This window comes from Dermacentor silvarum, chromosome 4 (genome assembly GCF_013339745.2).
Source record: "Dermacentor silvarum isolate Dsil-2018 chromosome 4, BIME_Dsil_1.4, whole genome shotgun sequence".
Classification (NCBI taxonomy): Eukaryota; Metazoa; Arthropoda; class Arachnida; order Ixodida; family Ixodidae; genus Dermacentor; species Dermacentor silvarum.
In genome coordinates this window covers 11,680,801-11,708,281 of record NC_051157.2, presented here as the reverse complement: position 1 = coordinate 11,708,281, position 27,481 = coordinate 11,680,801, and the positions used below count along the sequence as shown (strand labels likewise).

The 27,481-nt window shown below is 46.9% G+C and overlaps 1 protein-coding gene across 3 annotated transcripts; it reads left to right on the top strand.

Moving 5' to 3' along the window:
* The first annotated feature begins 1,582 nt into the window (after window positions 1-1,582).
* On the top strand, window positions 1,583-25,813 carry LOC119448144 (receptor expression-enhancing protein 4). 3 transcript variants are annotated; one of them, XM_049665208.1, is made up of 3 exons: window positions 1,583-1,819; window positions 16,327-16,726; window positions 25,479-25,813. In XM_049665208.1, exons 1-3 carry the CDS (start codon window positions 1,584-1,586, stop codon window positions 25,590-25,592), a joined length of 750 nt encoding a protein of 249 aa, XP_049521165.1. In that variant the 5' UTR covers window position 1,583; the 3' UTR covers window positions 25,593-25,813. The 3 variants fall into 3 exon arrangements, with proteins under 3 accessions (XP_049521165.1, XP_049521166.1, XP_037568556.2); XM_049665209.1 differs by lacking the exon at window positions 25,479-25,813 and adding an exon at window positions 19,634-20,373; XM_037712628.2 differs by lacking the exons at window positions 1,583-1,819; window positions 16,327-16,726 and adding an exon at window positions 23,658-23,916.
* The last annotated feature ends 1,668 nt before the right edge of the window (window positions 25,814-27,481 follow it).

Sequence of the window (27,481 nt, the reverse complement as noted above, 5' to 3'; positions counted from 1 at the left end):
ATCATCAACATCAGCCTTATCACTGTGATTGTAATTTTCTTTTAAATGTACTCACCAGTTCATTGGTCAATCCCCCGCTGTGGGTGCCTTATATAGTGTGAACGTTGTCATCAACGTTATGATTGTGATTGCCATTGTATTTTAAATGTATCGTCGGTTTCCGTGCATATCCCCCATTGTGTATATGTGCTATAATCTGGAAATCATCATCGCTAAGGAAGAAGAAGAAGCTTGTGACTGACGCCGTCACCGAGCTCCAAGGCTCTACTACATCTACCGAACCATGCTAACGCCGGTAAAGTCGGGCACAGGCAAGCCGCGGTCTCATCCAGTGATTTTTCCTACCGACATACCGTTGAGGACAGATGACGCGACGCTGGGCTCGGGGAGCAGCGAGCAGGTCGCCGCCTCCGACTACGCCGTCGGCCTGGCCCACGAGAGGGCCCCGAGATACGCCTCGCCACCGCCCCCTTCGTCGTCGATCGCGGACTCCCGCGAACTCTCCCTGAGAACCACGCGGTCCATGCGATCTACGCGTTCCGTGAGATCCACACGCACGGCGACACCCTTGTCTAGCATATCGTCGTCGTTGCGGGTGCTGAGACCTCGGCCGGCTCGCAAGATCGTCGTCGCGGACAGCATGTGCCACACGTACGACCGAGAGGACAGCTGCTCCACCCAGGAGAGGGCCTCCAAGGCTTCTCGCGCGAGCAGCGCCAGGTGCGTTGGAGGCGCCCAGGGTGCCTCGATACCACGCATCTCCGCGGGAGGCGGCGCTGACGTCGAGGCACCCTCGAGGCGCCTAAAGTCACTGGAACCTGTTTCAGTGACTTTAGAGGCGCCAGAACAACCGCGGCCTCTGCCGGCGCCACACGGCTTCGCTGACAGCTCGCACGCACACATTTGTCATTTTTCATCCCCGTGGTTCATGCTGAAAGGCACGCGAAGTATTTGTCCTGTTTCGTCTCTTTGTTTACCATCTCGAGCGATGTGAAAAGGCGCACCTAAACGGCTTTTGAGAAGTCGCCGTGGCGAAGCACGCATTCCCAGAAGAATAATGTTTGATGAGACTAGAATGTTCAAATAATCGCTACTGAATATGAATCCCGTGTTCTTTGCCATGTTACTCACGACTGCCCCTGTTTCTTGACGCTGCGCTGCCATCACTTCCTTCTTCATTGTCGAGTCGTGGATGACCTGTTTACTAGAAAGCGCACACACCGAAATACACTTATATACACCGGTGTAAATAGGAAACAGATCGTGGACGACAAGCGCACCAAGCCCCGTTCTTGGTATACCCTAGGGATGTGGCAGGAACCACGCAATGCCGTGCAATATACGTATATAGCGGCTCGCTCAAATCTTTGACGGTAGATAATTGCATTAACGGGACTAATGTGTGCTCAAGCCATTATAGTGTGATATCTAAATAATTTCGACCACCTGTTGTTCTTTAATGTACACTTCGCCGCGTGTATGTTCAAATGTTATGTTGCAAGGGCTGCACTGTGGACCATGATGCCTTGACCATCGCCTAAGTCGTGGACGCGAACTGCCGCGCGTCTCGTCGCAGGCGGGAAATGCACGCATTTCGGTTGGCCGTGCTGATCGCCGCTCTGCTCTTCGTGTCTGTGTTCATCGCGCGGCTGGTGCACTGTTGGACCGGCACCAACCGCGCAGTCTTCACGCTGCCGCTGTCTTCCAGCCTGGGCCGCGTCGAGTCGCTACGCGTGTTGGTGCCAGGAGGTCAGCCGGTGGTGCTCTACCGTGGCATCCCATACGCGTTGCCACCGATCGGCGAACTCCGCTTCAGGCCGTCAGTACCCGCCAATGGGCTTGGTGAGCGATAAAACGATTTAACGTCTCGAATAGCGACGCTCAGGCTATGAGGGAGACCGGCTGGAGTTGTTTAATTGCTGCACCCTAAGCTCGCTAAACGAGCACCCCATGCTAGAATCGAACCTACGTTCCGTGCTCAGCCACAGAATGCCATGGTCACTTAACCACTGCAGCGGGTATATGAGCAATCGTCCTTAAGACGCCAGTGAAATAATGTCGAGAACTTCGATGTGCAGTCACACGAAGCTGACATGCAATGGAGCCAAGGAAAGCAAACTTTCCGGATTCCAGCGGCAGAAAGCTGTTCTTTCTTCCAATTTTACCTCTCTTTTTTCCTCGTTCAGAATATGAATTTTGTCGGAAATGTGGTGCTCGTTCTCCATGATTTGTACAATTCAATAAAGAAAAATTGCCGCAGAACCCAGCACGCGATTGATATCGACGTTAATGCGATTATCACTGCAGCAATGTAGCGACAGACCGTATTGCCGCCGCAGAGACACATTATGCACGAGTCGTGTACGCAGCGGGATTCATCTGTCGCGCTTCCCACAGAACACGCTGCGTCATTCAGCGACGCCGCCGCAATGTCCGCGCGTAGTGCTCGTGGGAATATACATTCAGACACGTTTTTATATGACGTGGGTTCGATACTGCCAAAGCAGGGGGATATATATTTTTTTCGTTGAAGAGCGGCCCATACTAAGTGGCATATAGTTGTCCAAGTTGGCGTCAAAGAGGTTCTCTGAAGAGTGGTACATGCTGAATGGTGTATATACCCATTGACCCAAGTAGGCCTCAAAAAAGGTCATATGAAGAGCGGCCCATACTTAGTGCAACCTACCCAGTGGGTGATGTCAAAGCGAATCATTGAAGGGCGGCACATGCGAAATGGTATACATACCCAGTGACCCAAGTAGTCGTCATAGAGGTGAATCGAAAACCGGCTCGTACCCGATGGCATATACAGATTGCTCCAAGTCGCTGTCAAGGGGATTCATTGAAGAGCGGCACATACCCGGGTAAATGCCACATAAACAGTACCGCATCGCCGATGGCCCGCGTTGGCGTGAGAGAGGTTTGTTGACTAGCGGCACACGTGCCGCATACTCACTGACCCAAGTTGGTCCAACGGTTGGTTTGGAACCCTGGTCTCTCAGCACAGCAACCCGATGCTTTAACCATTCGGCCGGCCGTGGACTACCCTGTGACCCAGGTTGGCGGGAGGACGCTACGAAGACTAACCACCTTAAAAGTATTTTTTAATGTGCAGAATTTCTTGGCGAACATTTGCCACTTTGAGAGTATCTATCTAGCCGCCTACGTCTTGGTGCTCTCATCATCATTTCGTTCACTTGGTGTGTACCAAAATTGGCATATTATGACAAGAGTATAAACGTTGGACAAGAGTGTATGATGAACATAAATAATACGTCTTGACATGAATATCATGTGTGTTATGAAGGTCATGAAACAGCCGCCTACGTCTTGGTGCTCTCATGGTCGTTTCGTTAACTTTGTATGTACCAAAATTGGCATAGTATGACAAGAGTGTATGGCGAACATAAATGATACGTCTTGACATGAATATCATGTGTGTCATGTAGGTCATGAAAGAGCCTCCTGCGTCTTGGTGCTCTCGTGGTCGTTTCTTTAACTTCGTAGGCTCCCCACCATTGCTTCGGGCGTGGGATCTGCCGACTTTTTTTATTTCGTCATCATCCACAGCACTTTGACGTTTGGGTTATTCTAAGGCTGATGTCTAGCTATAGCAATAGAACGCTCTTACCATACGTGTCCGGGAAGAGCTGCATAGTTACTGTTGTCTCTAAGTAGGAACGTTCAGGTTGAAAATTTGTGCAGGTTGATGCCACGGAAGAAAGATCACCGCGGGGCAAAGGGAAAACTGCTATGAAATTGTAAATATATTTGATAACAGCCATGCTTCAGTGTTAAAGGTGGTTTGGCAATGAATACTTAAGGATAACTTTTCCTAAAACGATGAAAATCGTTTCATCGAAAGTAATATTTAGACACAAGTAGGAGTGAAATAGCTTAATCAATATTTTTATAGGCGCGATTGTGCATGCTGTGCGCCATTAATTTATACGTAGCAGTTTATTATCACTTTACCAGCCTCTAATCACAGTAACGTTCCAAGTTACACGCACACGCTATAGTACTTCCAAATAACGCCTAAAGAACGATTTCTCGAAAGCTGACTTTTCCCCAAATGTCCTCTTTCTGTGGAGAAGACAGCTTTCAAGGGGCTTTTGTACGCATGTGCAGACACCTCCGAAACATTCAGGTTCGTAAATACGGGCCAAGAGAAGCTGCTTCAGTGCAAGAATCAGAAATAAACGTTCGTTATGGCTGACGCTTCAGAGGTTATTGGGCCCAAAGGCTCTAGGACCCCCCTTTCTCCGACTCAAAATATCATTCAGGTGCGGCGTTTCAGCCTTGTGGTTTTCAGGTAACATTTTCGAGGTCCGTTCACGAAATATCTGGGGTGTTTTAAGATCGCAGGCTTGAAAAAAACGAAACAATAACAAACCAAGCAACAAACAAACAAATGAACGAACGAACGAATACAGTAGAGGTAGACGAGCTCCGAAGAGCCTCGTAGAATGATTCGTCTTATAACAGCTGCCCACATCTGTTTCTGTTTACTGCGCGCTGAACTTAAGCTTCGAACAAGGCCCATCTGTTAAACAGTAGACGTCACCATATCGATTAAGAATGCATGAAAGAGTCTCTACAACATCAAGTAAGCACACAGTATAGCTGTACCTTGTCAAGTATCGAAGTTAAGGTACTTAACTTTTACATTGCATGGGACAAAGTAAGAAGAAATAACGAGATATGATTGACAGGTAGCGAACCAATGACCTGGCATCGCGCCAATTCTAAAAAGCAAGTGCGTGCTCGGCGGAACTGTTATCGTCAGCTTACTGCTACTCTTCACTATAGTTATGACATGACGTTACACTGCCGACATTTAAAAAATAATAATCAGCGCTTCACGCTTTTTTATTGTTTCGTATTGTTTGTTTTCTATGGATCTTTAACAAAAAACTTATTTCCAACGAATCCTTTAATCATTGATCTTCACTAGATAAGGTTCAGAGAGGAGAATAGTGAGTTTTAACGCTATCGCGTTAAGGGCCCCGTGTAGCAGAAAATCAGGCGTTGGCGTCGGTGTCGGCTTTGGCGTTAAGCATCGGCGTCTGGCGGAAATAATCATGCTGAACCACATCATCCCGAACCACCCCGACCACACAGGCCCTCCACGTGGCGCAAAGCGTTAGTGAACAGAAATTGAATTTCTCGAAGTAAAATCCGTCAGAAAAATCGTAAACTACGACTTAACCACAACCTACAGGCGTGATAGCGTCGGATTGTAGTTTGAATATACGAGAAAAAAGCCCGATAAGCAGCTGGGTATTTTTGAATGCTATCGCGTTCCACTCTTAAAGGCAAAGCTTAAGCGTCCTCCAGTTCTGATGGTGTTTCGCTGTACTTTGGTTCTAGGCAACATTGAGGGGAATGTTGAAAACCAAGCCTTTCTAAATTTTGAACACGCGCGCCTAGGGGCAACAGCAAACAATTAATAAAATAATAAAAAAAGGCCCTAGGGCCTTCACATTTTCATACAAGACGGTTTAAATTGTTCCTGTAAAAATGTCTCCTCAGCAATGCATTTGTGTTTAAAACTGTAGCCGACTTTATAGGGATCAGTGTAAGCTTGGTCTTTGTAAGCTGGCTTTCCTACGTTGTGTGATACAGTGAAGCCTACTCATAAAGAAAAATGTGATGCGAACGGAGCCCTCAAAGTCCTCAAATTTTTTCTTTTCTTTTTTTTTTTTTCGAGCAAGAGAAAAAAAGAAATAAAAGTGTAAGCTTGATGTCGCACGAGACGTGATGACGGTCACATGCAGAGACAAGTCCTTTTTTCCTAGACGTCAAAGTTGACAGCCTTATTTGCTGTTGTGAATTACAACACTCCTTCGGGTTGCTTGGCCCAAATTGAATGGGCCTGTACAAAAAAATCCGGCAGATCCCACGCCCTGTGGTATTAGATGTTACGCGAAGCAGTGTGATGGGAGCCTACCAAGTTAACGAAACGGCCATGAGAGCACCAAGACCTAGCTAGGCGGCTGTTTTATGACCTGCATGACACGCACATCATCATTTATGTCCAAACCCATTTCAGTGGTTTTTGAGTGTTAATCTTTTTTCGCTTAGTCATTGTCATTTTTGTTGAGTTGACTATGACTTCTACCATCATCCTTTAGTGTTTCCTTCACTTAGTACCCTCGTCCGAACCCATTTCAGTGGTTTTTGAGTGTTAATCTTTTTTCTCTGAGTCATTGTCATTATTGAGTCATTATTGTGTTCTATTATCATTATCGTTACATCATAACCATACTTGCACCCATTACAATAATTAATTCTCGATTTTTGCCACTTTGTTTTTTTGTTGTTTTTTTTTACCCATGAGAGCACTAAGACGTAGGCGGCTGTTTCATGACCTACATGACACACATGTCATGACCTATCATTATTTTCGTCATACACTCTTGTCAACTGTGCCAATTTTGGTACATACCACGTTAACGAAACGACCATGAGAGCACCAAGACGTAGGCGGCTAGATAGATAGATACTCTCAAAGTTGCAAATGTTCGCCAAGAAATGCATCGCGTTTTTATTAAAACTGCTTGCACCAATGCTGCGCCTTAAATGAGACCGATCAGACTACGGAACCTACAAATATGGCCCTACGTGTAGTGCAAGCAGTTTGAGTCGGATGGCCTACATAAGCCTGCAACACTATGTAGGCTCTCTAAATCGGACGGACTGGCGTCGCCACCTCTCGGTAAGAGACAGAAAAGGCTGCACCACCGCACGACTTTCGAGATGGAGCAACAGAGACCGCTACTGAAATCTCTGAGGCCATGCCAGTCGTCGCGAAGTCCAGAGAAGCCCTTCCACGTTTCTTCATTTCCTTTGTTTATTAAAGCGAAGCTTTATTTGCCCACTTTCAAGGGTTTCACATGGCTGCCTGGCTGCTGGTGGGTCAGTCACTTATATTTGTGGATATATGCACGAATGTCATGTGAAACTACCATCGAAATGTCTTACACAACCCTTGCGGGCAGACCAAGGGTGCATAAAATAATTATATTAATTATTATATTTCCTGCACAAAACTTGAACACATAATGTCGGCTCACAGGCATCTCTAAAGCACATCGATCTGTTAACAGAATCATGAATTAGATTTAACGGATTCTTGGATTCACTTTATTTTCCTCTATTTAGCCATTATGTATGTCGGCTCACAGATATACCTAAAGCACACCGATTTGTTCATAGAAAATAGCGAATAAAATTTTGTTCTAATAAGCGATTCGGTATGTGCCACTGGGATTGTTCCCGTTCTTGGCTAATCCTCCAGAATGCATAAGTACCGCTGTAGAGGTACAGAATCGCTAAATGTTTCTTGATACGTGGCGTACTTTTCTGGTCATACACCACCGTTGCATCGATAAGCGTCGCCTTCATCCTCCTGACATGGCTGCGTCCCACACTGGCAAATCAGTTCTGCGGAATCCCTAAGGTGGAGAAAAGTTCATGAAATGGAAAAATCGTCATCGACCCGAATGTAGCACGGAGCTACAAAGGAAACCCATACGGGTTTCTCAGGTGGTCCAAATTTCCGGAGTCCTCCACTACGGCGTGCCTCATAATCAAATTAATCGTGGTTTTGGCACGTAAAACCCCATATTAATTTAATTTTTTTTCTCAGAAAGAACGGCTCGCAGTTGAGGAAAAATTCGTTCTGGTCCGAGATTTCTTAGAAACCGTATGGGTTTCCTTCGTAGATATTCGTGCTACATTCGGGTCGATGCCGATTTTTCCCATTTCACGTCTCACATGTGCATACGCCTGAATTGGAGTTTGCCTCTCGGCATAGCTTGTGAATGATGCAGTGCATAAACATAAAAATTGCATGACAATAAAGTTGTGACCTTTGTCGTGGATGGACTAAAACATTCCATGAGATTACACGTTGCACAGGATGAAACTAAACAAAATTGTTATTCTCGCCGTCAGTTGTAAAGCGTTTATTTAACCGCTTTACTTAAGGTTCGCTTCACATAGGTTCCAACATGCGTTTGATCTGCTTTCTTTTTTTTTCCTTTTTTTTTGTATTTCTCGATAAAGGGCTTCCAATATACTAGAGCGGGAAAGCTCATTGATGTTGCCTCGCTTTTTGTCCAACTAACCAGTCACAGAAAATGATGATAAATGCCTTAATTAGTTGCAAAGAAGAGTGCAATCTTCTTGCTAAAAGTGTGAGGGTGAACCAGTGATATAATGGATATTTAATCAGAGGAAGAAACTCTTGGCTGCAGGCGTAGACCGAAATGCTTAAGGAAGCTTTAGCTCGGGGGTCCGTATCTAAATGCATGGGAACGAAGAAATTTTATCTACAACCACTGTACCAGTTTTGATAAGGTGTGCTGCATTTACAATAAATAGATGAAATGGAGTGACTGTATTAAACAGATTTCTTAATCACGCCGTCAATATTTTCAGAAAATTCTTGGAGATGGCAAAATTGCAGAAAACTCAATTATCAAAATTTACAACTCGAACTCCGCAATGAAAAACGATATCACAATTATGTAAACTGCGCCTAATGATACATCTAAAACGGACAAAATTGATGCCTTTTACACCGCTCTAAAGTACGCCACCGATTAGTCTGTAGGGCTTTTTCAAAGCCCTCGTAAACATTGTAACAATTTAACGTAAACTGTAAATTCATATATCAAATTTGTCCGCTTGAGATGCTCTAACAGACATGTAGTTTACAAAACTGCTATATCGGATTTTGGTGCGGAGTTCGAGATTTATGAACTTGGTGCTTCATTTTACAGCGTAAGCTGTTATAGACTCATTCCAATAGCCGTTTCGGTTCGCGATGGTGCCCGCCTCCGCCGCTGGTGACCGTAACCGCTATCGCCAGAAATGCGACAAAAGTACTCGGTCCCCGCCGTGATCAAAGCCAGGCCCGCTGCGTGGGAGTCGGATACTTTACCACTGAGCCACGCAAGCGCTTGCTATCAGGTAGCGAAAAAATGCCCTATAAACGTGCCCTAGGCACGAGATGCGATGCAGATGAGGCGCGCGATCCCGAGCCTCCGCCAGTATGGTGGTGCTAGCTATAGTTAAGGTGCCTGCAAACGCAGCGTGCCCGACATATAAGTTACATATAGCAATTGCATGCTGCATGTAACTGGACCTGGTTAACTCAAGCAGGCTAGGTGACTATTTGTCACCAGCCCGTTTTGAAGATTCCAATAAACAATCATGATCATCATCATCAACAACAACAACAACGTACCGTGCCACAGGTCAAGGGATGTGAGATGTGCGCCACGTATTCTGGATACCTCTTCACATTATGGTACACATTATGACGTCTCCTCGCAAGGTACGAACCGCTGCTGAAGAAGCGAATCGTAGAGCTACGTGCGCGGCTACAACCAGGCATCATCGGGCTCAGCATACTGCTGTGCAGAGAGCATTACAAGCCGCAGCTCGCCGTCGACACCGGGCGGACCATTCAGATCGTTCTCGTCAAAACGAGGCGAAGAGACTTTGCCGCGAAGACCCTGTTGTGCGTGGTGCCGAAATTGGAGCTACTCTTGAGCCGCTCCACCAGCTTACGCTGTCACTGTGCTGTGTGTGCCGCGCAGGTCTGAGACTTTTTCTTTGAACTTCCCAATTTTCGAAAATATTCATTAAACATTTCGGTCTCTAAATCAAATTTAAACTTTATATACTCACTAGAACTCGATCTTCTCTCTCTCAAATGCAACAAATTTCGTACAAATTGACCTAGTGGTTGTCTTCGTTTTACTTGTATTTGAATAGGGAAACTGGAGATTTCCCCGAGCTAAAGCTTCCTCGCAGATAATAGGAATCCGAAATGGGGATATTCAAGTAAAAAAAAAAATGGAGGGGTGATGGAAGAGGGGAGGGGGGAAGTATTGGCATATATAGTACGCAACATCGCTCTTTCGAAGCGGGGGAGAAACCTTTTGCAACGATACATGAATGCATCTGGAGGAATTTCATCGTCCAACACGCAGCACATATTTCAGTTAGCACTAATGCGTGTTTTTGCAGCTAGGAATAAATTAGGCAAGAAGCCTTCCCTGCCCAAAGAGAATGAACAGAACCGTCAGTGAGGAAAAGTCGACACAGCTATGATGATAAGGAAAGGGGGAGGAGGGATAAACTCATATTCGGGCGTAAGGAGAGATCACCGAGGCACGGCAGTTTCCCTAAAAGAACAGAAATGCAAAGCACAAAGCGAAGCTGCTCAAAACGCGTATTGTTTTGCTAGTTTGGTTCACTAGTGGTAAACGGCGCCAGAGAACACGATGGACAGAAAACGAGAAGGGGATGATCACAAGTGTGATCGTCGCCGTCTCCTTTTTTTTCCCGTCGTGCTCTCTGACGCCATTTGCCACCACAAAGCGATGCGAAGCCACCTCAGGGAAGTAAGCTATATATATATATATATATATATATATATATATATATAAGTGGCCGAGACCCAGAAAAACACAGTGTCTTGTGGAAAACCGTGAAACGCAGACACGTTTTACAACTTCTGGTTAACACCACAATGCCCAACGTATCATTTTTGATACGCTGAATTTGATGCCTAAAAACTTAAATTTATGTGCCAATTACCTAAATTAGAGCCCGTACTAGGGTTTTTGATGTTCTGGAGGAAGTTTACAGTCGTGATAGTAAAGCAAATAAATTAAAATAAAGTAATTACCGTACTAATTAATGTTTACTCAATAACATTTCATTGTTTTCCTTGTACCAATAAACATATCTCCATGGCCAGAAATAATTGTGAACACGCTGTTTTAATTGTTTTTGATGTGGAATGGTCTTTGGGCTTTGTGGGGTTAATAGTAGTCGCGGTTTATTATGCAAAGTTTGTCGCCTTGCATCTTTCGCGGTGAGTTATGCACAATAAGCAATGGCAACTGTTTATTGTGCGAGGTCGTCCAACTATCCATAATGGCCAAAGTAGCTAACAATGAAAAATTTATATTTTTAAGCATTTATATTTTTAAGCAAAATTAAGCATTTCACCTGTGGATTTTAAACAGGCGAGAACTGAATTCCGTGTGACAGTTGGCTAATGATGGCACATGGCATAAAGCTTCTGTCCCCAGCTTCGCGAAAGAAATGATCGCACCTATCACTGTGCAGGGAACCTAGCAGACGGTTCTCGAGAGCCCGCCTTGGAAGGCGGGAGGCACTCTTGCCTGCAAGATGGCGGCCCCGTGCCTTCGTGGCTGCGCACTGCGTCGAGGGAACTGTCCGAGGACTGCCTTCACCTCAATCTATGGACACCGGACACGTCGTGCATGTCTTCCCAACAGGGGCGCGAATGCGGAAATCGCACCGTCATCGTCTTCATACACGGCGGAGACCTCCGCTACACTGGCAACAGGTCCGGCTCGCTGTCGGCATCAAGTCTTGCTTCTCTCACACGGGCACTTTTGAACTTGAAATACGTTAACTACCTCTTGCAGCGCTTGTTGTTGGGCAAGAGCCGTTCCATTGGCATACACCGACAGAGCTTAGCGCATCACTAGCAGCACCTTGACATATGAGGTGCCGTAATAGAGGGTTCTTTATCTGATACGGTTGTTCTACACCCACCATGGGCCCATAACACGTGGCATTCCGCCTGCCTCGGAATGCAGCCGCAACAATGCTTACGTCTAGGTGCTCATCAAAAAAACTTCAGCTGGTGAAAGTAAACCCTGAGCCCGACACTAGGTACCCAACAGCGGATATGTGACTTTAAACCCAATCAGCCAACCAGTCAATGCCCCCTCTGATCTCGAGCTTGCGTGCTCCTCTTATATGTAAGCAACAATTAAGAGAAGTCAATAATTCGTGCGCAACGCTGTAACTGCCTTTCTAGCGAGGAACGAATTAACCGCACTGCACGGGATTGCGGTAAGGAGTTGGAGAGGGAAGAGGTGTATATGCGAAATGCGAAAAAGCCACTGTTATCGCAAACGTGTAGGGCGTACGACGGAGCCGTGCTGTCGTCCTTGGGAGACCTGGTGGTGGCCATCCCCAACTACAGGCTCGGTCTGCTGGGCCGCCCGATCGACGCCACCGGCCCCATTGAGCACTTGGGCATCGGCGACCAGCTGACCGCTCTTTGCTGGCTGCGCGACAACGTCGGTCTCTTCGGCGGCAACGCCTCCCAGATGGTGCTCGTGGGACACGGAGCGGGCGCCGCCTCGGTGGGACACTTGATGCTCGGCCGGCACCCCGAGCTGGCCGGCGTTCGGAGATACGTGATGCTCATCGGAAGCCCGTACTCCAGGCACGTGACCTCAGCGAGCTAGACATGTCAACGCGTACAACCTAACGGTAGCATTTTCGCGTCTTTATCGGCCACAGTTGCTTTGAGCTGTTTGCTTGCTCGAACTAATGTAGTACAGTGCACTCATAATGATACCGCACAGGAGGACATGTCGCTTATATCATCCTTTTTAGCTAGCTTTAGCAGCAGCATCACACGGAGAAAGGGAGAGAATAAACTTGGTATTATCACGATGCTTTTGCAATCGCGTGCCTGGTCTTAAATTAAACCGACTAACTGAATAAGTTTTTTTTTAATGCGAAGTATTTCTTGTCGGCGGCTCTGTCTGTTGTCCCGCGTCCCACACCCCCACAGCACATGCGCGTCCCCTCCCCCTCTCTCTCCTCTCCTACGCTCCCCCTTTCTCTCCTCTAGGAATCCTGTACGGAGCGGCGCCCGCGTGCCACACCCCCACAGCGCTTGCGCGTCCCCTCCCACTCTCTCTCCTCTCCTACGCTCCCCCCTTTCTCTCCTCTAGGAATCCGGAGCGGCGCACTCGACAGGGGGTGCGACAGCTGCATACTCCGCTGAGGGCCCCACGGTAGTTCCGCGGTATGAAAATGACGGAGCGCGCGCGCCTCATTCTCCTGTGCAGCGCCGCGATGAGCGCTCGGGCCAGCGAAACCATCTCCCGCTCAAGCTGCATACTCCATCACCCCGCTGCTTCGCATCCACACATGATTCCCTTTAGCGGGAGATGGAGTAATTTTTTTTTTCATTTTGCCGAAGATGGCTCTTTAGCATAATACGAGGAACGGGAAACGGGGAATAAGGTGTCTTGCGAAGGGAAAGCGGGCACACGGGTGAGCACAGTTAACAGACGGTGCAAGAGCACGAACTTCCTGGTAAAAGCCAGGAGAGACGTACGCCATTGCCGTGGGAAGGTCATCTAAGGCGTTCACGAGTAGGATCTATGGCTTCAAGCCTGGGCACCTCTTTCCGATACTTTCTATACGCTGTTTCAGGTGCCTGAAGATCTAGGCGTTTGACCGTTGGTCTAATATGTTGCTTGCAGTCTGGGCAGCTGTGATCGTGACTTCCTTGCAGACATTCTATACCGGCGGTGACTTGATTGTGGCAGTTGGAGAGACCATCACACTGACTTTTTCCGGCCCAATGTTTGACTAGGCACACCATTTTTCTAGCACATCTAGTGAAGGCAAATCCTTACTGAAGCTGAAGAAGGAGAGCTTGTCCAGCGCGGGATCATTAATGGATGGTGATTCGGATGTAGTCAGCTGAAAATAGGCCCGTGTAAGTTCGCTGTACAAACCATTATACAATGTGAGCTAGTACATTGCTTTGCAAAAATCAATAGTAGAGTGTACTGTTGTTTCTATTGACTTTCTGTTGATTACAATAGAATGTATGTTGACATGCCATTGAATATCATGCATTATTTCTATAAGGGGAATTCGCGTAGGATAGCCAGTGAGTCAGCTCCGCGTTATGCAGCGCCGTTTTGTGTCGCCTGATAGTCTCGTGTTCCGTCTCCTAGCGCTGTTATAGCATAATAAGCAAACCAAGCAGTCCAACGTAGTGCGACAGCGCGCTCCGCATATTAATGTACGTGGGGCGACTATAGATGCAATAGACTACGCAAGATCGTGAAGCCAGTCTATTCCTAATCTCATTAGCCATGCGGTTAACGCATATTGCACCACTTCACTTTCCAGACCACCACTTCACCACCATCACTCTGGTAAATAGGTTTAATTATGATTTTAATTTCCCCTACGTCGTTTCTTTCACGTTAGTATACTATAGGTGCGCGCATACCCATGTGCGACTGAACCAGCTTCTCGGCAGTTAAGCTCCTCCCTCCGATACCGCACCACACCAAGACTGCGCAAACGCAGTGTCGCCTTTTCAAGAGCGCATAAATATTCGCCCATTGAAGGTTATAAATTGAAGGTTATAAAAAAAAACTACATTTTCGAGTTTCGTGAACATCGTTACGTATATACATGCGCGTTATCGGTGTTCAACGCAACCGAAAAAGCCCGATTTAGTGCACAAATTACATGACATGAACTCGCGTGCCTTGAGATAGCGTTGTAGGCGTTGAACGTAAATAAAAATAAGGCACCCAGGTTGGCGCAAAATTGCAGTGGCATCTTGAGGTTCACACAGATTACTGAAAAGGTCATCTCAGGTTTACCACACTATGCATATGGATATATGACATAAAGGTCTAATAATTAGTCAGAATTACATCGTTGCCACAGTACTGAGAGTTCGCACATGGCAGCGGTCTTTCTTTTCTTTTTTGTGCACTTGTGACGCGGGCGCTGCGTCCAACGATTTGGCGGTAGATTTCAGGATACCACGGTAGGTACCAGAGTTGCGTAGTGGGAACTCCGGAGCTGGAATGATCCCGGAGTCATTCTACATTTTCAAGCAACTGGTGTGGAACGGGAATAAAATGATGGCACCAGTCGGTGGGCAGATCGAATGTGAATGGAATGGGAGTCCAAGATTCCGGAATGGAGACGGAATGGAATGGTCACATAGCCCTGGAGCACTGCATGTTGATATTAAGCGAGACTACAGATGCGGTCAAATTGCGAATTAGACTAAACCAGACTTGGCCAATTTGTTACATTTCTCAAATTTCCTCAGTACTGAGTGTTTTAGCGTCTACGAATATACGTGACTACCTTTGCTACGGTAATTACAAACAAAACTCTATTCTGCACATTTTACTCTTCTGAAGACCCGGAAATCTTTCTGCGTTACAACGTAGAAAAGCAGTTAAAGACATCAATGTTTAGTTACTATTTTAGCGGTGACGAGGTGACGCCGTTAAGCTTCTGGAAGTCAAACGCGCCTCGTTTACCACTGCTTGCGCGGGTCGCGGTTAGCGTAACATCTGCTGATATATAGCGTGTCTTTTTTACGGCCTCTCTTATTGCGAGGGCACAAGCAGACGGCCTGTGCGATGCCTTTTTTGAGCAGTTAATGGCCATAATTGTATTGAAACATCTATGCAACATTTGCTTTTAGTTTTAATGAAGTGCGATATTCCGCACACCAAAATATCACCAGCACTGTATCATTTACCGTTTCTAATTTGTTCGTGGATGATGCAATATATCCATAACTACATTATGTAATGTCTTCTAAATAATTTATGCACAACCGTTTGAAAACAATACATATAGTTCTATATTGCGTTTATGTGTGTTTTAATTCGAATTAGGTTTTATTTATTTCTCTGTCTAGACCTATTACACGTGTATTCATCTTGTGTACTCATCTTTTACATGTGTTAAATGAATCTCTGAAACAAAGTTTCTAAAGTATGGGTAATGTATTTACCATACATGTGCTCTACTATCCGAGTGTGCGAGCGATGCTTTCGTTAGGGCTAATGCTAAAGTTTTCACCGCCTATAAGCAGATAGATCTATGCCGAAACCAAAATTGAGACAAGGTTTTTTTTCTTTTTTCTTTTTTTTTTTTTAGAGAGAGAACAGTAGATATTAGCGAGATTGCAGGCAATAAAGCCTTGCCCAGAGACAGTAGTCTATGCAGCGTGTTTGTCCTTGTGCGAATGTATATTATGTAATATTATTTATAATGTTGTGAAGTCTTCAAAAATATGTTTTAGTAACTACGCAAGCAAAGGGGGGGGGGGGGGAGGGGCAAATGATAAGCAATTGTTGACAATAAAGCGTTCCAGTTACTGGAATCGGAGGAATGTAGTAGATCAGTTCAGCCACTTCAGAAGTGGGAGTGGTCCAGCTCTCACCATTCCGATCAATTAAAAGCAGCTGTATCACGGGGATCGTCACTCCGGAAGGGAGTGGAAATGGAATTTAGGGCCCCACTGGCGCAGCATTGCGGAGCCCTCCGCATATTAAGTCAGGCAGCTCAGACAGTCAGGGTGACTGCTCGCCAGGCCCTATCACCCCGCTTAAGCGCTTCACGAGGCCCCGTAAGCTGAAGCTCTCTCATACCGCCTTCGTATCGGTGTTTTCTTTCATCCAGGTACTTGGAAGATCCCGCAGTAACACTGCGAAAACTGCGGATCCTGGCCCGTCGGCTCCGCTGCGAGGTCGCCGAGGAAACCACCAAAGGCGCGGCGGAAGAGTTGTCCTGCCTGCGAAGGATGCCGACGGCAGCGCTTCGTCGTCGTCTGGTGGGGCTGAACGGCGACCTGCTCGAGAATTCCATAAGTCTGGAAGACGCGTCCGTCGACGATGCGACGCATTCATCGTTACGCGGGGTAGGCGAGGCGAAGACGCTGCTTCTTTTAACCGCTGCAGACGAAGGCTTCTTCTTCGTGGACCACGTGATCAGCAGATTTTCGGAGCCCGGCTACTTACTGACCCGATGGCTCAAGGCCCAGGGAGTGCGCGACGTCGCCGCCTTCCTGGAAGAATACGAGGTGAACAGGGGTCCCCAGCTCTGTTAAGGACATAGAGACTTATGCTTTTGACAGGCTCGATCGTCCCTGTTGTTAGATGGTGTTGCACGTAGCGCGTCTGCAGTTGAACCCTTGCGGCCACAGGAAACGCAAGGCCACGACTCTTGTCAGGTTATGCCGAGAAAGAAGAGAGAGTGCTTTGAGCGCGTTCAATGTGCCGGACGAGAATGTTTAGGTTTTTGAAAAAAACGGGCATCATGCTCAGCTCAAGCACATGTATGTATAATTGCTCGTCTGTACTTTACGGCAGTGTTGAATTATCAACTTGTTATCCATTGGAAACGAAAAGTATTATAAATATTCCGACTTCTGTATTGCGCATAACTTACCTTTGTCATTCTCGGCCCCTAAGTTTAATGGACAATTTCAGTGTACAAATCTGGAAGTCTTTCATGGGCTTTGTAGAAAGAGAGAAGGGAGGATGTTTAACCAGTTGTATCTGGTTTGCTACCCTACACTGGGGAAGGGCAAAGCGGAAGAACAATGAAAGAGGAAAGCGGATAACAAGTGATGTGTGTGCACACAAAACAGCCTTCACTGCGCATTCGAAGGCGCTTGCAAAGCCCATGGCCGTCCTTACAAAGCTCTGCAGTGGCTTGCTGCGCGGATAACGGTCGATTCCAGGGTCCCAAAACATGATCTTCTGTGAGTGCTCTGTCGTCCAGTGGGTTTATATAGGGTAGCGCGCAGAGCCTTTGTAAACGGTGAAAAGATCCACAAAGGCAAGGACAATGGTCACCCCGATCACCTTTTGCTGTCCTCCTGCATGCAGTTCGATCTCAACAGCACCAACACCACGGTGCTGTGGAGCGAGGTGTACGCGGACGTCAAGTACCGCTGCCCCGCTCAGACGTTCGGCGAAGATGTGGCGCGGCGCGGCATCGCCTCCGTTTATCGCCTCGTGCTCGAGGTTCCACCGCCGTCGTCATTCGGCGACGACAGCGGCCTACGCGGCGACGCGACGCACTACGCGGTCGCGCATTTCCTTTTCGCCGACGCCGGCACGTTGCGCCGGCAGGACGCCAGCCTGAGGACGCTTTTTGTCCGGGCTCTGGCCGGGTTTGCCAGCACAGGGCGAGTTCTCATTCTGTCTCGTTCTCAACCGGGTTTTCAGCTTCCGCACGGAGCAGCTTCCAGAGTTCTATTTTGTACACTGTAAAATTATAGCGTTTTGGCACTTTAGTGGGGGCGGCAGCCGCCCTGTGACTGTGAGCCAATCAGAGCTGGCGAGACGAGGAATTTGACAGCATGGCGGAATTAGGCAGCGTCCAGAATAGCACTTCAGACCACAGTGTATCAGACGTGGCGGGACCCGCCCTTATTCCGCCATTATTAATGTCACATCTTTATGGTATTATACGTGAGGCCACGGCAAGAGGGTGGATTATGGGTAACGTGTGGATAGCCCCTTAAGACAAAAAAGAACTTGAAGCCCGTAGAAGAGGCGCGGTTTCCCAAAGATAGTCAAGAGACGAAACATTTCACCCAAATAATATATTAATTATGTCTGCGACTAGCTTGAGCTTAGGTCTGTAATGTCAACGCGCAATATCGTAACCGACTGTGCACACCGCCATAACATTGGCACTGCGGGTGAGGGCATGCTAATCTGTGTTTACGAGAGCCAGAAACACGGCTTTCAGAAGTGTGTCTTTTTGGCCATGTCTATAAAATGAAGGTCATGAGTTACTCCTTCCGCATGCGCTGGCACGATTCTGCTGCGCGGGCAATCATCAATTAAGCAGAGCTCGAGAGCTGCTAAAAAATTAAATTCCGGGGTATTACGTGCCAGAACGACTTGATTATGAGGCACGCCGTAACGGGGAAGACTCCGACCCCCAAGTGGGCAGATTTTTTCCACTTGGGATTACTTAAGGTGCACCTAATTTAAGTAGACTAGTGTTTTTGCATTTCTCCTCCATCAAAATGCGGCCACCGCTGCCGGAATAGAACCCGCGACCTCGAGCTCAGCAGCGCAGCGCCATAGCCACGGGGCTATGTTGGATCTGGTTACATCTGTTCAATTTCAAGAAGCAGACGAACGTCTGGTCTGGTTGTTGCAGCACACACTTGTGCCTTCGCCGAAAGCACAGGCGGTCGTGAGCAGACGGCGTGGACAGACGTCCTCCCTACCGTCCACTCGCTTTCCCGACCACCAATTGTTTTAGATCTCCGAAGGGTTTGTGGGCGAGCTAGTTGATACGGATACGAAAGGCCAAGGAAGAGCACGGTACCAGTGCTGACTGCCAACAACCTGTTTATTGAAGTCTGCACAAATACATATACTATTCGCAACGGGCTGAAAGACAGACAGGAAGAAAGGGGAGGCGAGTCATCGTCAATGAACTCCTACTGCAAATTCTTTACAAACGTAAAACTATACAAATGTAAAATACACAATATGGACACAATCCAAACTGATTAACTTCTAATGAACTTGAGTTCCTTATGGCAAAGAACTGTAGATGGAGTGCTTACGCAAGTGGCTCCTAACTGACAAACTGAAAAGGCCTCAAAAATTTCCCTGGCCATCTGATCGGTATTGATCTCCCGTTTTACCATTTCTGTCATCTTCCTTGTGAACCTCTTTGCATTCGCCGATCATGTGAGTACTGCCTCTTCCAACAGCAACACATCTCAACCAGATAAGCATGCCGGAAATACGTACTGACGTATGTATACTCTTACGAAGAGAAATTTAATCAACCATCCTCGTGGCAGTAGCGTAAGGGATACAAGCATACGTGTTAAGAAATAAAAGTTGAGGCTTGACAAACTTACGAGAGTTTCTTTTGTATAGCATTGTGCATCTGTCCAGTTGATCGAACGCCAAATTTTGTTTTCGTGCAACACATCTTTTCTTCGCAGGGAGCTTCCGCCGACGGTGACAGGTGAACTGTGGATGCCCTACAATGCGGTTAGAAAAAAAGCTGTCATGATGGGCTCTATGGGCTTCGTGCCGATCTCCATGGACATGGACTACTGTCGGCACGTGCGTAAGCACGGACCGGTCCCTTCCGTCGGCGCAGTATCGGAGGACGAATCGCGACTGGCTGCCAGAACATTAGCGCCGGTATCCAGACCGACTTCGCTTCATGGGGCCAGAGTTGCCACGTAGCGTCGGGTTAGCATCAAACGGGAGAGGCTAAGATGACGACCGCCATTATCGTAACAAAAGTACACTGCGAATACTTGTGAAATATTTAAAACGAGTTATCGCAACTTTTTTTTTCTGTCTCTTTCATTTAATGCCTGAAGCGAAGCCGTGTTTGGTTCACGGTTGACGCTTTCATCTGGTGTGCTATTTCTGGACCCCGGCAAATTTCGCCATATTGTCAAATTCGCCATCTTGTGAGCTATGATTGGTTCATAGAAACGTCCTTTTTGATTGGGTCAAAACGCAAACAAGGCGGAATAGCTCAATATGGCGGAATGTGAATCGCCCTAATAGCTGACTCGATAACTGGCCTTCGCAGTCATTGCAGGATATTAGTTGCCTATGACTTGGAGCATATGGTGTGAAACTTGCAACCACGAGCCCATTGTTTCATTGACTGTCAGCAGCTAAGTTATAATGACGCTTTTTTTTTTTCGTTTTGGAAAGCTTCGGAGGCCAGATGATGGAAAAAGCTGAAGCCGGCCTCAGCTATAGTGTGTTCTGAGCCAGCTACTTAGGTTTAGGTAAGAGAACAGGAAAAAAAAAAAAAGGAAGGAAACGAAAGAAACTTAACTCAAAAAAAAAAAAAAATCTGCAGACGCCTTTTACAAGGCTTGACAGTGACCTTGACCTTTACTCGGTGCTGTCTTCTACCTTATTGACTGTGCAAGCAGCTCGAACTGTTAGCAGTTTTCATGCGGAAGACGATTTTTCACGTGCTGTGTGCGTTCTCGTAAGAGAGTAAATTAATGACCGTATCTTAGGCGCCTATCGACAACTGGATATTTTCTGAAAGAGTCATCTTGGGGTAGAGCACTGCACGGGCCGATTTTTTCAGCCCGGGCCCGGCCCGGGCCCGTTTTTACGTTGGGCGGCCCGCCCGAGCCCGATGAAAACTTTTATGGCGAGACCCGGGCCCGGCCCGGGTCCGGAAATAATCTACGTTACCCGCCCGGCCCGGCCCGCCACCCCTTTACCTTAGGCCCGAGCCCGGCCCGAGCCCGACTCGAAACCGGCCCGAACCCGGCCCGAGACCGAAAAATAATGTTTTTCAGAGTTGAGACACCCGAGAAAAACTCGCTGCACGTTACATGCACACCACCAGAAAGCCCGAGCCCGGCCCGGGCCCGCGTCAAAAAACCCGAGCCCGGCCCGGGCCCGAGTCAAAAAGCACACGCCGTGCCCGAGCCCGTGAAAAAACTGTGCTACCCGGCCCGGCCCGGCCCACGGGCCGGGCCGGGCTCGGGCTTTTGGGTAAGCCCGAGCCCGTGCAGTGCTCTATCTTGGGGCCTTGGTCAAAAGACTAGAATCGCCAGGCGACGAAAGCCATCATGGATTTACTGAGAACGAACTCGATGAGGCGACTCCAGAGGACGCTTCCGAGTCTCTTTTTTTTTTATCTTTCTTTCATGAGAGTGAGCTTCTCACCAGGAAACGTAGCGTTTAGGTAAAGCACATATTTCTGTAGTGCATGCTCAACTCAGCTGGCATTCTAGCGCACGCTACTGAACGTCGATACCTATGTCTTGTGCGGAACGAACGTGCGGCAGAGGACACCGTCCACTCTATAGCTACACCACATAAACAAGGCTTTTTATGCACGATCCAAAATGTTGTTGCAGTTTGCCTTTAAAAGAGAGGAGGGCACTTACAAGGCAATAATAGCTGATGACGGTGAGATAGCTCAATAAACCCTCGCATATGCAACAAGCTAGTGAGGAAAACTTGGTGTGAAAAGCACACTCGCAGCCTGCTAGTATTTTCTTTTCCAGTTATCTGTTTGCTAGTCACGGTACAGTAATGTTTTGCGACATATGGCTGTCAAATGCGCTAAGTACAGCATCCTCATATGGGGAAGCTGCGTGTAGTAATATTCTTGTGGACCTGCTTATCGCGAGTCACGCCCATTTCAATGCATACCGCGCAACAACCTTACTAAAACTTAACGTTGATGAAAGGGACCACGAAACTGGATAGGGTTTCATTAGAACCCAATGCCGTCACTTGAGAAACGAGCTCTACGAGTGCTGCGATACCGACCCGTGACCACCACTGAGTCCTCGGCTGAGAACTACAAATGCTGTTGGTTTTCATGGTGGCTTTGCTGTATTGGAAAACATGCTGCGTGATTAATTTAGGCATGCAGTTTACAACAACAAAAATTCGGGCAGATGGCTATCCAAGTATACGAATGGCTGAAACGCGCTATGTATGAGGCTTACTACAGACGGGCTCCTCTCATGCGCTTACCTCCTGGACACGCTGCTCCTCCTGGCGGCGCCGCTGGGAAGCCCAATGGCACATACCCACGCTAACGGTCCACATTTTTAGACTGCGCTACCGTTGTGATCAGCCAACTTGTTTTAGACTGCACAACCTTCGGGATCGGCCCATATTTTTGGTGGGATAGGTGGATAGCTGAGTAGCTGGAAAGAAAACTGGTGTGACAATGCCAGGAATGTTGTGATGCATTGTTGATCGATGCATTAGAAAGAATCCAGAGAAAGGCTGTTCGTTTCATTTTATTTTAGTACAGCCGCGATTACTCTCCGAGAAATAATCCCGCCGAACGGTGTCAAGTCCCTACAGACCAGAAGGAAATTTTTACGCCCGAAGTTTTCATACTTACTGTTCGATCGCAAACGTACGTATACTGGATCCTGCCTCCTGCATAACTCTTGTAACAAACCGTCAGACCCGTCATACTCATCCGTTGGCCTTAACTCCGTACTTTACCAGAACTAATGGGTTCAAGTTCTTTCGGTTTCTCCGTTCAATTGCAGAATGAAACAAGCTTCCACACCTGAGTCTTCACTCTCTAGAAGCCTTAGAATCCGCTGTATATAGTTATGACTAGACTTCTCCTTTACCTTTTTTTTTTCTTTGTCCGTTATAAAATGATGTACCATGACTGCCGGAAGCGTTGTATTACGCATAACGCATTATAATATTGAACTGCTATTGTGCACGCATTATTCTGTTATGTTCTCTATTTCCTCCTTCTCCTACTTGAGCATTTATGCCTGCAGTATTCAATAAATAATTAACAATTAATTAATTAATTGGCATTACTATAGTAGAGGGAACATTGCACAGTGTCGACGGGATCTGCCGGTATGGCGTTTCAGCAGGCGTGAAAATGATGGGTAGTACATGAACTGTTTTAAAATTCTTCCTTCGGGCTTCAAACTACATTGTTACTTTCGCAAGTTGGCCACGTTCAACAGAAATATTGCGTTATAAATTTAACGATTCATAGTGATCTTGCGTTCGCGTCGAGCTTTACCTTCGTGTGCGCAGAAAGGCTGGGATTTTTTAGACATTTAGAAAGGAAAAGCGTAACAAAGAACACCTCTAGAACGTTCATTCATGTGGATGAGGACTACATTCTGTTAGCAGAGACGTATAAAATGAACTTTCCGTTGCGGCGTTGTTATCTTTATTAGTGCCGTTGTGATATTTATTTATTTATTTATTTATTTATTTATTTATTTATTTATTTATTTATTTATTTATTTATTTATTTATTTATTTATTTATTTATTTATTTATTTATTTATTTATTTATTTATTTATTTATTTATTTATTGCTCTAGAACATAGAGAAATGGAGTGATCGAAATACGTTAGTGAAGCCGCATCAAATCAGACTGCAGTCCGGCGAATGAGCAGCACTGATAAGAAGAAGTGCCGAGGCGAAGAATGGCCAATGACCCACTGTGGGTATGCGCCACAACCACCCCGGTCAACAACAGCAATGGGCCTGTGTTCGTGCAGTCGAATCATGCTGGCGCTCGGCCTTCTCTGGCCCGTGTACGCCTCGTTCAAGACCATCGACGAGAGGAATAACGGCCACAAGACGGTCTTCCTGCTCAAGTACTGGGTCAGCATTGGCACCTACCTGCTCCTGGACTGCATGGTCGAGATCTTGTTCGGCGCCCACTTCGCGGACTTCATCAGCGGACTCAGGCTGGCCGCCTTCATCTGGGTACTGGTACGTGCCGCCTCCGAAACGTTCACACCGTCCCGATATTATCTATGAAAAGGAGGACCCCACGCACACGTTGGAATCGGTGATGAGCGAAGCGCTCTTTGATGTGAATGTTGTGGTATTATAGCCTAGTAGTTTGTGGCCCGCTCTGGGGGATGGGCCAGGAACCGGGTAGTTCAAAGTAAAATAAGAAACAAAAATATCTACATGAATCAAACAAAACCTGGGAATAGGTAGGCTGCAATTAAGGGTAGATTGTCGATAATGATTTTATCAAATGATTAAGTGAAAGCGAAATTTCAACTACTTGAAGTCAATTTGGCGGAAAGAAAATGAAACCTTAAGGTCTGAATTTATGGTCTAAATCACACTGACCCCCACAAGATAATCCTGCATGACAGCACAAATGTTCCCTTCACTGTGCCCAGAGTCAAGGACCCCCGAGGATAATAAATTTGAAACAGTTAAATCTAATCCGGGATGTTTATATTGAAATGTGGTCTCTTATTTCTTCCTCTTCTTCACTTCTCTGTCGTCCATCACATCTCGCTCAATGCACTCTCTGCCATGGTCCCATTTTGTTCTTTTTACTTCTTGCTAAGCAGTCGCGGCGGCTTCGGTTGCCGACTTCTTCACTTCTCTGCAGTCGATTTCTGCAATTTTTGCCGCTGACTTCATCACTTCTCGCCTCTCGTTCTGCTTGTCTATTCGTGCACCTACCGGGGCTATTCGTGCACTTACCCATGGGGTATCGGTCGAGGACGCTCACTGACGCAGTGCCGCATACCGAGAGACCCACTTTGTGTTATCGGAAAGACAGCAACCAGACGACGCAAACAGGGGCAAGAGGGAAAGAAAGCTACGCTTAAGAAACGCAGTCTAGCTCCACTACGCCATCCCTTATAACCCACTGTAGTTGCGGGACAATAAGTTCCCCCCCTTTTTTAATGTTTCTTATTATTTGTTTATTTCTTTATTTTGCCTATGTCATTGTCCTGCGTTGTGCTGTTGAAGCTCGATATGATCAAACAACTAGCCTAAATTCTGACGTTGTCAAGTTGTTATACATCGAGCAATTTGGAGCATGTTTTCAGTGCCGTCCTCCGTTTTTAGTGTCACTGTAATAGCCATTGCCACCTATAGTGCTCGTGCCCTCTCGTTCCGCCTGTACGCACAAAGCAGCTTCCGCATGACGTCGGCCCTCTGTGCGTCCTCATCTGTCCTTGTTCAGTGTTGCGCTGTTCAAAATTCAAGATATTCTCTGCTTAAAGAGCATCTTGAACAAGAAGATATGAAGGTGTTTGTCATCGTCTGTGTGAAGCTTTGTGACGTCAACCCTCATCAGACCCCCCCAAGGCAGTTGAATCGAGGGGTGTACATACTGGGCTTCTTCGATTATCCGTCCCTGACAGTCCCGGACTGTCCGAGAAGCTGCACACGCAACGATCATTGGCTACTATTGCTAGTATTTCTACTATTGTTCTGTATGTTGCAACAGCTAGCGTGCTGAATGCTCAGCCTCGGCTGCTCATTCTCTCTCTCTCTCTTTTTTTTTTTTTTTCCAGGTACAAGCGCCGGAAGACCTTTATGAAAGTTTAGTTCGACCTCGAATGAAACTGTGGGAGCCGACTATCGACAAGTTTCTGGAGGAATTGGAGAAACTCGTTATTTTCATGTAAAGCAAATATCGATGCGTTCAAAAACAAATATTTGTCGTTATTTTTCGCTATTATTACGACCTTCGCGTGCGTTGTGTTTTATTACGCATGCAGTTTTGCATAACCAGCTGTGTACGTGATGACTGCTGCTTATGCATAAATTCCACTACCAACAACCACAGAAATACTTCTTTGGCGTGGGAATCAAAGGGTAGGAAACTCGGAAACATCAACATTTGTATGAAGTATGGCCCTTGTATTAATCAACTACAGGACAATTTCGCTGAAAGCGTCGTCCACATCAGATGAGCGTTCAAGTAAGAATTAGGAGTGCATGATTGGCCGCCTATCTTGGATTTAATTGTCTTACTTGATGCTCTTTATTACAAACCCGGACTACCATGTGCATGACAGGAGCACAGTTCTCATCGCTAAAATTTCTGCTTATGCTGATGAGTAAGAAAGGCTCTTCAACATGGCTTGTTTTTTATTGTGCTTTGGTTTTTTGTTTCGCACCCTAAATTTGACTAACAGTCGCGCTAACTAGACCGTGACAAAGACAAGAGGATCACAACAGACGCGCTTGTGTCGTGATCTCTTTTCTATGCTCTACATCGACATCGACATCTCCTTTCTTCGACCTCGTCTGGATTGCGCTGCTGCTGGTCAAAAAAGTATCAAATTCCATCTACTAGCTAAAGTTTCCCTACTATTACACGATAAAATGGTGCGCGCGCGCGCGCGCGCGCGCGTGTGTGTGTGTGTGTGTGTGTGTGTGTGTGTGTGTGTGTGTGTGTGTGTGTGTGTGTGTGTGTGTGTGTGTGTGTGTGTGTGTGTGTGTGTGTGTGGTGTGTGTGTGTGTGTGTGTGTGCGTGCGTGCGTGCGTGCGTGCGTGCGTGCGTGTGTGTGTGTGTGTGTGTGTGGCGTGTGCGTGCGTGCGTGCGTGCGTGCGTGTGTGTGTGTGTGTGGTGTGTGTGTGTGTGTGTGTGTGTGTGTGTGTGTGTGTGTGTGTGTGTTGTGTGTGTGTGTGCGTGCGTGCGTGCGTGCGTGCGTGCGTGCTTGTGTGTGTGTTTGTGTGTGTGTGTGCGGGGGGGGGGGGGGGGTCAGCCCTGTCGACCCACTCAGTACATGCACCTATATGTCTGCAAATAATAGTTGCTGTTGGGCTATTTGGTGGATGACAAATCATTGCGCTCGTCCTGTCTTTATGGCATCCCCTCCATGTGATCGTGTTCTTGGCACTAAATTAGTTATTTGACAGTCTATACTAACATAACATTACAGTTTAGTATCTAAATGACGCGCTCTACAGTTGTGCGCTAGCCCTGGGGCGTTTCCAGTGGCGGGGAAGGCCTTGAAGAACCAACGCGAAAGCTAGCTGCGCTTCTCCACGAGGGCAGCGTTTCTGAAATAGCTTCACCTCGGTGCGTGTCTGGGATGCAGTAAAGCGGACGTGGGTGGAGAATAATTTCGACACGCAGTTCCAGAGCCACGTAAACAAAAGCTACTAGCTAGGGCATATAGCTGTCAGTTGTCAGAGGTAACAGTGCGTTGGCGGGCCGCAGAAGGTTTCTGTTGCAAGAGTCGCAGTTACGATTCACCCGTGCTAACAATCTGCACACTTTGTGGGAGAGGAAAGGCACTGTGCCTCTACGCAAAGGGAAAACTTATTCAAAATGTCGAGTCATCAGTCAAGCAATCAATCAAACAATAAGTAAATATTCGTTATCGATGCAAACACATAGCGCGTTTCGCAATTGTTACGGTGTACTTACATTTCAAATCGCCTTTATTTTGCATTTAACAAACGTTTATTAGACAGAGACAATGAGCATCACCAATTACACCCGTGCCTTAATTCCACTGACAAGTCCAACGTACTCTGCACTGTGTGCTCGACCAGGTAAATA